Here is a 10,661-nt window from a genome sequence, read left to right as displayed (position 1 = left end):
AGTCAATCTCAACTAACGGTTTTCCCTGAACCGCTAGACGATCTCACCCTCAGGGCTGGGTGAGTCATCACCACTGACTCAGCGACCCCACCCTGGTCCCCTGGGCTTTACTCCAGAGGCCTTGGATCCTGGCCCTCTGGAGTTGGATTGAGTCCGTTAGATCCCAGGATACGACCACCCAAAACATGCCCTCTACAAAGTGTCCAAGAGCCCGGCCCTGAACCTGGTATCCTAGGCTAAGTGCTTCTCCGCCCCACACCCCAATCTCAGGCCCTCTTTGTTTCTCTCCCCGCCTTCCGATCTGCAGGACCGCTTTTGCTGGCTCTTCCTGCTCCTCTGTTCACAGGTCTTCCCACCCACCCAGTCCCAGAAGACCGCAGCGCCGAGACCGCGCCCCTCCCACCGGCGCGCCTTGTCCCACGCCCCTTTGGCACAGTGCCAGGGACCACTTCGCTCAACTTTCCGGAGTTCCCCTTCCCCCACACATCCATCCCTCGATCCCTCCCTCCTTTCTTAGAACCCAGGCGTGAGCAGAGAATTTGTGTGATCATCCAGAAAGCCCCTGAAAGTCCTAGCCCTGTCTAAGAAGTAAGGGGACTGTGTCGGATCACCGACGGCCCTGGAAGAAGGCTCCAGGGAGCCCCCCTCCCCTCCTCCCCCTCCCGCCTTCCTCACTTCTCTCTGGGTGCCCATTGGTTGGCGCGCCCCGCGGCTAGGATGACAGTGGGAGGGGACCCTCTTTCCCAACAGTGTTATAAAAGCAGCGCCCTTGGCGGGGTCCGGTCCTCTGCCACTCTTGCTCGGGGACCCCAGAGACAGCAGCGCTCCCACGGTTCGCCTGCACCGTGCCCTCGCTCTCCTATCGGAGCCAGTCCTTGCAGCTGCAGCAGCCTAGCCCACCTTCGCCCTCGAAACCATGTCCACCAGGTCCGTGTCCTCGTCCTCTTACCGCAGGATGTTCGGTGGTCCCGGCACCTCGAGCCGGCCGAGCTCCAATCGGAGCTATGTGACCACGTCCACCCGCACCTACAGCCTGGGCAGCGCGCTGCGCCCCAGCACCAGTCGCAGCCTCTATTCCTCATCCCCTGGTGGCGCCTATGTGACCCGATCCTCTGCGGTGCGCCTGCGGAGCAGCATGCCGGGCGTGCGGCTGCTGCAGGATTCGGTGGACTTCTCGCTGGCGGACGCCATTAACACCGAGTTCAAGAACACCCGCACCAACGAAAAGGTAGAACTGCAGGAGCTGAATGACCGCTTCGCCAACTACATCGACAAGGTGCGCTTTCTGGAGCAGCAGAACAAAATCCTGCTAGCCGAGCTCGAGCAGCTCAAGGGCCAGGGCAAGTCGCGCCTGGGCGACCTCTATGAGGAGGAGATGCGGGAGCTGCGCCGGCAGGTGGATCAGCTCACCAATGACAAGGCACGCGTCGAGGTGGAGCGTGACAATCTGGCAGAGGACATCATGCGGCTGCGAGAGAAGTAAGGCATGATCCACGCGAGTGGTGGGGCTCTGGGAGGGAGAAGAGTCCTGGGCCCTGCTCGAGGGCTGCCACGCCCTTGGGGATGTGGCCGGGGTGGTGGTTGTCTGGAGGATAGCAGAGGAAGCGGCCCCACCCTGAACCTAAACTTTGCAGTGAACATTTCCCTTCTGGCTCCACTCGAGCTTTTCACCTGAACTTTTAAAAAAGTTTTCTAGCCCCTTCTGGTGGCAGGAAGAGAGGATGAGTGTGAAGGATCTGAGACAAAGAGACGGCAGAGGCGGCTGGGATGCTGGGACTGAGGTTCCTTGTGCAGGTCTAGGGAAGGGCAGTGATTGTCTTTTTAGGCTGTGCCCCAACTCCAGCTAACACCTGCTGAGGGCAGGGAGCTCGACAAAGCTGTTGTCGCTGGTGTGGGTGGAGGTGTCACAGCAGCTCTGGCCTCCTGGCTTGGCTGCGATGTGGTTGGGTGTGGCCGCCCCGCCCCTGGTGGTTTCCCAGTTCCACTCTGCTTAATGTACTACTGCTTCAGATTGCAGGAGGAGATGCTCCAGAGAGAGGAAGCCGAGAGCACCCTGCAGTCCTTCAGACAGGTTTGTAGCCAACAGCCCCACCCACCCAAACCACTCGCAGTTCTAAAAGTTACTTCACCCAGGATTTAAAGGTGCAAAACTTCAAGTCTGCCTGTAAAGCCCCTGGTGGCAGAAAGTCCACATATTGAAAAACTCCACTGTTTAGGTCAATCCTTGCAACATGAAGTTTTTCTATGTTTTTTTTTTTTCCCCCGGGGAGGGGACATTCAGATTTTTCTGTTCCCCCAAAATATTTCCCTTTCATTTTTTGAAACGTTGACCTTCTGATTCTGAACGCTTACAGTTTGATTAGAATGCCGTTTGTGAAAGTCAAATCAGCTAACTTTCACAAGGTCACACAAAGCACAGTTGCGTCCTCAAGTTTGAAATGTAGAATACTCTGGAGGATGAGAAAGTTTAACTGGAATTGAGCCAAGTTCCCTTTCTTTCTTCGAAGTTCGGTACTGCATGAAAGTTAGCTGAAGTGTCGTTGCACAACTATTTTTGTAATCTAACAAGGGTGAAAGGAAGCCATCTGTTCCCGCTGCTGAAGGGTATTAAAAGTTTCTATGGGCTTCACTATGGAATGTGGATACCGACATTCTGGCAAATGCGGTGGCTCTGGACAGAAATAATAGGAGCCTTTGTGTTCCCAGAGCAGCTTTGCAACAGGCTACATTCTTATTGAATATGTAATGATGTAACCACAGTTCCAATTGGACACAAGTATTTGCTAACATCCCTTATCTAATGTCTGGCTCAAGCTTGTGAAGTATGTGGTGTACAAAGTTCTTAAAGCTACAGTCCTCCCGGAAAGGGTTCCTCTTATGGAGTTGTAGACTGGTTAGCACCCTCCACAATTAAAGATAAATCCTAGACTGAAGAATGGAGTTTCATACGAAGGAGGGATTTTTGTTTGTTTTTGCTTCAAAGTTAGGTGTTAACAGCATACCAAAGCAGAAAGATGGCCAGTACAGTCTTATCCTTGGGAACATTCATTAGGATCAGCTACAAAACTCTCTAGGGTGACATTATGAAGGTGAGAGATATTTGCATACTCAACAGCAGTACAAGAATATTTGGTTACTTTTTTTTGTCACTGGGGGTATATGGTCATCACCCAAGAAATGTTTTCTGTAAGGCATTGGGTGAATATTCAACATTTCTTATTTATGGACTAAATTAAACTGTTTCATTCCCTTAAATAAAGAAGTCACATTTCACTGAATTTTTTTCAAAAGATTGGTCTGACATCATTTATATCTTTTTTTGTTTTTGTTTTTGTTTAGGACTTAGTGGAAAGCTTATAGATCACTTTATAAACTCTGTAAAGGAGTTTACATATAGTTTCATTGTGTTTTGTTCCACCATCCTGGAATAGTTGATGTCACTGAATTGATACAATGATGGCTGAGAAAGATAGAAATATCCTATAGGATGAGTCAAGGGGCATTTAAAAAAAAATCAGAGAAGGCAAAACCAATACAGTTCAGGATTACATCATATATTTTCCTTTTTGCCCAATGAGCATGACATGAGGCCAGAAGAGGGCATCTGATCCCTGGGAGCCAGAATTAGAAGCCTTTGTGAGCTGCTGGTTGTGGGTGCTAGGAACCAAACTCAGGTCCTCTAAGACACCAGCATACTATTACTGAATAAGCCATTTCTTCAGTCCCCCCACACCACACTTTTAAAAATGTGTATTTTCTGAAGCTTACATTTTTATTATATGTACTCAGGCAGACATGGAGTAGTAAAATCTGATAGACTACTATCATCACAAAATTTTTAAAAATTAAATGCTGTGATACTGATTTTCAGGCTTCAAACTGATGATGAAATTTTGTATGCAGAAATGTGGACTCAATAGAGTTTGTCATACCGTGTCATGTGCATACATATGCATTTATTCTTAAATTGTCAACTAGCTACCTTCAATATGACAAAATGGCTTTCAATTCATTTTTATAGCTAAGGATGTGTATTGGAATGTTACACTAAATAATTTATAAATCTATCAAGGATCATGAAATTTTCAGTACCTTCTCTATAGTAATGAGGATGGGTTCATATAGTTAGTTTTGAATAAATAAATAAGGGTCTGTAGAGATAGGTCAATGGTTAAGAGCACTGGCTACTCTTCTAGGGGACCTAGAGTTCAATTCCCATCACCCATAGAGTTTCTCTGTAAACTCTGGTTCCAGGGGATCTGATGCCCTCTTCTGTCTTTCATGGGCACTACACACACACACACACACACACACACACACACACACACACACACACACACACACACACACACACAGTGTACTTAAATACATGCACGCAAAATACCCACATACATAAAATAGAATGAAAAATATTTAATATAAACAGATAAGATGAAATATAGATTTTAACACGCCCTTGTCATCTTTTCTTTTTTCGAAACAGGATGTTGACAATGCCTCTCTGGCACGTCTTGACCTTGAACGTAAAGTGGAATCCTTGCAAGAAGAGATTGCCTTTTTGAAGAAACTGCATGATGAAGTAAGTGAGGTCCCTTTCAGCCAGCGAACAAGGCTAAGCTGCACCTGGGTTGTCCACATCTGACTCCTCTCTGTCTGTGCTTTCCTCAGGAGATCCAGGAGCTACAGGCCCAGATTCAGGAGCAGCATGTCCAGATTGATGTGGATGTTTCTAAGCCTGACCTCACTGCTGCCCTGCGCGATGTCCGCCAGCAGTATGAAAGTGTGGCTGCCAAGAACCTCCAGGAGGCAGAGGAATGGTACAAGTCCAAGGTATGAATGAGCCCAAGTAAATGATAGGAAAGCCTCCACTCTCAAAACACCTGCCTCGATTCCATCAGTACCCCCAGCTCTCTGTAGCCGATTTTATTGTTACAGTATCCTTGTCACTCTCTATGCTTCTTGTAGTATGGCAGACAGACACCCTTTCCACTCATTGTCTTCTACTCTACTTCAAAGAACACCTCACTGCCAAGCTGTTGACCTCTAACACTTGTTAAGAATTGCAGTGGAGTAAATGCTGTTTGAAAATAGCATCAGTGTTCACTCTTCCCTGGCTTTTCCAAACAGACATTTAGACATATTCTAGGAAACACAGAGTCAGAATGAAGATCACTCTTCTAAGAGAGTGAAAAGTCTAGGAAGTGAGCAAACTCCATTTCTGATTTCTTCCTGACAGTTTGCTGACCTCTCTGAGGCTGCCAACCGGAACAATGATGCTCTGCGCCAGGCAAAGCAGGAGTCAAATGAGTACCGGAGACAGGTGCAGTCACTTACCTGCGAAGTGGATGCACTTAAAGGAACTGTGAGTACCACCCAGCAGCAAAAGGGAGAGAATGGTGAGCTCGGCCTACTCTGTTGACTAGGTTAACAGTGATACCTGTACAAACAAATCAAATGCACATATATTTGTATATATATATATGCATATATATTAGTTTATATAATATCAATATTATATAATATTAATATAACATTGTAATGTATATTATACATATGAGATAATATAATGAATTATCAAGACAGTTTTAAGAATTAGTTGATGGATATCTTGAAAGTCTTAGCTGACATATGTTATTGATTGTAATAAGAGAGATTTTTAGAGTGGGCACAAGAGTACACTTCTGTAACCACAGCACTCTGGAGAAGGAGGCAAAAGGATTATAAGCTCAAGGTTACAGTAGGCTCCACATAGAAATTTTATCTCAACAAAACAAGACATGGGACTCAGTGCCTGTGTTCTCTGTTTGAAGCTAGTAGGCACCTGCTATTAAGAGAACTAGTGCACATGGTTTGCAAATGGGAATAGCTGGGGTTGGGAAATCACATCAGAAGCCCTTCTGCCTTCCCACAGAATGAGTCCCTGGAACGCCAGATGCGTGAGATGGAAGAGAATTTTGCCCTTGAAGCTGCTAACTACCAGGACACTATTGGCCGCCTGCAGGATGAGATTCAGAACATGAAGGAAGAGATGGCTCGTCACCTTCGTGAATACCAAGACCTGCTCAATGTTAAGATGGCTCTTGACATTGAGATTGCCACCTACAGGAAGCTGCTGGAAGGCGAGGAGAGCAGGTAGGGAAGGCAGACTTTGCACTTGTGCCTGTGAATTACGTCATCACAGTCTCCCTAGGTGCATCTCATTTAACCTTGACACCATTTCTACCTGCATTTTCCATAGATGAGAAACTTAAGGTTGAAAGAGAATAACTTGCTGTGGTCAGAGTTAATTAACAGCAGAGCTGGGATTTGAACCCACCTCCATGCCAAAGTCAATACTTTCCCCTCTGTAATTCCTCTAGCTCATGTTCCTGTGAAGAAAATTCGTACAGTATTCAAAATGTGCTAATGAGACCAGCTATGGGTAGATGTTTCTGAATCAGATCTCTAACAGCTACAGATTTCCTAGTGGACGAAAACTACAAGTGTGGGAACTTGTTTCTTCTTGTTGAAGTGCTTCATTAAAAAAAAAAAAAAATGTTTCTTTGCTTTTTGTAGGATTTCTCTGCCTCTTCCCAACTTTTCTTCACTGAACCTGAGAGGTAAGTGTGTCATTTCCTTTTATGGAAAAAGCTGTAGCCAATCATCATGTAGCAGAGCATCCACATTTTAGTAATACCTCAACAGTGCTATATGAGAAAAGTCTATGAAACATCTGTGGTTTCCTTTTTCTATAAGCCTTATATGAATATGTTCATTTTATTTTCTAATTTATTGAGGATATGATATAATTACATCCATCCCCCCCTTTCATTCCTCCACACCCTCCTATGTACCATCCCCTGACACACATGGCTGTCTTTTAGATTCATGGCTTCTTTTTGTTTAATTGCTGTTATATATACATACATATACCTATTTTACCACCTAGCTAGATAACTATGTATCCCTAAATATACGAATACAATGCCTCAGTCCTTTTAATGTTATTTGTTTGAATATGTTTTCAGGCCCGACCATTTGGTATTGGACCAATTTCCTTTTTAAATTATAGTTTACATTACTGTTGAAGATCAGACCCAGAGCCTAGAGCTAAGCAGGTGCTTTCCCACTGAGCTATACTCCTAGACTAATACCCTAAGTTTCAAACCAAATATACTTTTGAATTCCACGCTCTAAGTTAAGTGTGGATTCCAGATTGCTTCCTGCTAATGGCGTACACAGAGAGCTACTATCTCAGCCTGAGTGAAGGAGGCCTTAGGTACTGTGTCTTCAAACAGATGGTGCTTTGAAAGATTATGTACAAGTAGCACTTTAAACAACTGCAAATATAAACTCACAATGCTTTGGACAAAATGGCAACGTTTAAAATTTTTCATTTTTACCTGCTTTTTTTAATTCAGAGACTAATCTGGAGTCACTCCCTCTGGTTGACACCCACTCAAAAAGAACACTCCTGATTAAGACGGTGGAAACCAGAGATGGACAGGTTGGTATCTTTTAGATAAAATATGGACAGGGTAAAAGAAAGGATAGTGAATAAATATAGGGCCATTTCAAATATGCCTCAATCGCCTTTAAATCAGCAATCATATATACCAGATGCAGGCAGCTAACTTGAGAGGTCCCCATGCCTACTGGAAATATAGGCTCTGATTCCACCAATATAAAAACAACTGATTATTTGGTCCTTGGATGTAACAATAATCTTCCTGCTCTCTGAAGTCTGTAACTTGAAATGGGAATAAAACACCTTTCAGGTACTTTTTAGATGAACTTTATTAAAGGACTTCACCTAATGACATCAGTTAATATCAAGGATGGTTTGACTTGGGCATACAGTTCTCTCTCCTGTCACCTGTTTATATAGTACAAGGACTGGCATATGGTCAATCAGTGTCTTGTTACCTCTCCATGCCAGGCAAGAAATGGTTACAACTAATCATAATTATGAAAGCATTTTATTGAATAGATTTTAACACGTTTTAGTTGCTTTTGAGCTTTGTGCCTGGGATTGCTACAGCAAACTTCCTAAACACAGTTTTCAAGTATTCTTTTATATGTCACACCCTTTCATTGGACACCTCTATTGCCTGCAGGAGGTCTCCTTGCCAATGCATCTCTCTTTAAATCCTGCTGTGAAGAGTCAGCATTAACCCCCAGCCTGCTCAACAAATTCTATTTAGGGCTGTGTCTCCTTACCTGATTTGATTTATTTCCTTTTTGAGCAGGTGATCAATGAAACCTCTCAGCATCACGATGACCTTGAATAAAAATTGCACACACTCCGTGCAACAACGCAGTACCAGCAAGAAGAAAAAAAGAAATTTGTATCTTAAGGAAACAGCTTTCAAGTGCCTTTACTGCAGTTTTTCAGGAGCGCAAGATAGATTTGGGATAGAAATAAGCTCTAGTTTCTAACAACTGACACCCTAAAAGATTTAGAAAAGGTTTACAACACAATCTAGTTTACGAAGAAATCTTGTGCTAGAATACTTTTTAAAGTATTTTTGAATACCATTAAAACTGCTTTTTTTCCAGTAAATACCTGACCAACTTGTTACTGCTTCAATAAATCTTCAGAAATACTCCTTTGATGTGTTATTTTATAATATCTAAACAAATATCTTTAGTTCTATTGGCTAATTTACTGAGATCATACTTGGGATTTAAGTTATAGGTTCAATTTTTTTATGCTTGCAATACAGTTTTTAAGTTAGCCTTTTACAAGAGAGATCACTTCTTTTCAATTGTTTATTCTTTGAATTTGGGGTGAGTGTATGACTTATCAGTAGAGATGTGCTTACATGAACAGGTCCTGGGTTTAATCTGTAGTGACTGCATTCGTGTTTGTGTGTGTTCGAGCACTCAAGCATATGAGCGTTCCTGAGCGCGCGCGCGCGCACGCGAGCACACACACACACACACACACACACACACACACACACACACACACACTTAAAATTGATTCATAAATACTATATAGTGCTTGGGAACTAGCTCATTTGGTAAAATTCTTATTGCAGAGTCATGAGGACCTGAGTTTAGACTCCCAGAACCCGTGTAAAAAGCAGAACATGGTGGTCTACACCTGTGATTTCAGCACAGGGAGGGGTGAAATGGGGGAGGGGAAGGATCCCTGAGGCCACACACCGCCAGTTAAGTCAATTTGTGAACTCCTGGTTCAGTGAGAGACCCTTTCAAAAAGTAGGGTATGGGACCTTTGGTCTCCAACTATACATGTGCACTCATATACATATACACATATCTGAACACATATGCCATATATGCAAGTAAAATTAAGCAGGTGCTATGTAGAAGGTTCTCAGTTTATGATGGCTCAACTTACAACTGCTGACTCCACAATACATCAGAATGATGGACATTCAGTAGAATCTCTACTTTGTGGTATGGCCTCTTCCCAGCCCAGTGCCGTGGTAACGAAGGAGATGTAGCTATGGCTCCTACACAGCCACAAAACCACAAGGGGAGACAATCAGAACTCTACACTGCTATGTTAGGAAGGTAAGTATGTTTGGTTTCTTAAAGACACTTTCTGCTTATTACGTTTGAACTCTATGAAGGACATATCAAAACATAACCCCACTGCACATAGAAGAACACCTGTATAAGAAGTTAATGTGAGCCAAAATGTTGACAGCTCTCCTTCAAAATCAGTTAAGTTGGATTTGGGTTCAAGTAGGATTTCAATACTGGCAAATACACATCCTAAGATTAAAAAATAAAGATGTATTTTAGCATCGCTGCAGTGGAAACTCCAATATGTGAGTTGAAACTTTATGCAGTGCTGAAATGTAGATTCACACCTTCCTCCAGTGAGACACAGATTAGCTGCCAGATGTGGGTGTGCACCTGCAATTCCAGCACTTGGAAGGTGGAAGCAGGAGGATCAGGAGTTCAAGGGCAGCCTCTGCAACATCCTGAGTTCAAGTCCAGCATCATGAGACACTATTTTATAAAACAATGGAAAAGCTGTGAAGGACTGGAGTTCATCAAGTTTAATTTATAAAACTGGACAATATTATGCTTTTATGTGTGAGTATATATCTCATAAGAACTTCCTACCTGTGTGTCTACTGAGGTACTATAGAGATATATAAAACAAAAATTCTTACAGCCTATCACCCATGACTTCCCCTTTGCAGTCACCTTAGCTGTCATTCAAAATGAAGCCTCTGGTAAATAGAGATGGGGCTATCAAGTTAGGAAAAAAATCTAATAAAATCAAACCTCCATCTTTTCTTCTGAGGAGAGATTATTGCGTGGGAATCACACGTTAGGCTATGCTAAATCAAATTGTGCATGGTTTCAAAACCTGGAACAATAGAAAAGTAGTCTAGACACAAAAAACTGCCTCTGGGCTATGCTATAAGAACAGGCCTTCAGAGGCTGGATAGTACTGAGGTAAAAAGAAAACAAGGTATTGTCTGCAGGCAGTAGAATTATTGACTGTGTTCTGGAGTAGAAGCTCTCCTGGACTTCTCTAAATTCAAAATCCCTATAATACTATGAATATTCACCCCCTTAAGGACTAATAAGAAGGTACTAGCTATGATTTTTCTTTGTTCATATCTCCCTCCATTTGGGGTCAAGGGAATTCACTCAAGACCTTGACCACACAGGTTGAGACAGTAGCTCTAATT

The 10,661-nt window shown here is 43.5% G+C and overlaps 1 protein-coding gene across 1 annotated transcript; it reads left to right on the top strand.

Moving 5' to 3' along the window:
* The first annotated feature begins 769 nt into the window (after window positions 1-769).
* Window positions 770-8,586, top strand: Vim (vimentin). Its single transcript, XM_027405246.2, has 9 exons — window positions 770-1,479; window positions 2,011-2,071; window positions 4,484-4,579; window positions 4,669-4,830; window positions 5,237-5,362; window positions 5,912-6,132; window positions 6,556-6,599; window positions 7,401-7,486; window positions 8,229-8,586. The coding sequence occupies exons 1-9, from the start codon at window positions 917-919 to the stop codon at window positions 8,268-8,270; spliced, it is 1,401 nt and encodes a 466-aa protein (XP_027261047.1). The 5' UTR covers window positions 770-916; the 3' UTR covers window positions 8,271-8,586.
* Window positions 8,587-10,661: the final 2,075 nt, after the last annotated feature.

The sequence above is a fragment of the Cricetulus griseus genome, chromosome 3 (assembly GCF_003668045.3).
Source record: "Cricetulus griseus strain 17A/GY chromosome 3, alternate assembly CriGri-PICRH-1.0, whole genome shotgun sequence".
Taxonomy (NCBI): domain Eukaryota; kingdom Metazoa; phylum Chordata; class Mammalia; order Rodentia; family Cricetidae; genus Cricetulus; species Cricetulus griseus.
Note: the sequence above shows the minus strand (reverse complement) of the source record. Positions and strands in the feature narration are given on the sequence as shown.

What these genes read in the sequence shown, in the direction of transcription:
- Vim (XM_027405246.2), top strand. Translation starts at nt 917, where the DNA reads ATGTCCACCAGGTCCGTGTCCTCGTCCTCTTACCGCAGGATGTTCGGT. An exon ending in CCCTGCAGTCCTTCAGACAG is followed by an intron (nt 2,072 to 4,483) that starts GTTTGTAGCCAA and finishes TTTTCGAAACAG; the next exon opens with GATGTTGACAATGCCTCTCT. An exon ending in CTGGAAGGCGAGGAGAGCAG is followed by an intron (nt 6,133 to 6,555) that starts GTAGGGAAGGCA and finishes TGCTTTTTGTAG; the next exon opens with GATTTCTCTGCCTCTTCCCA.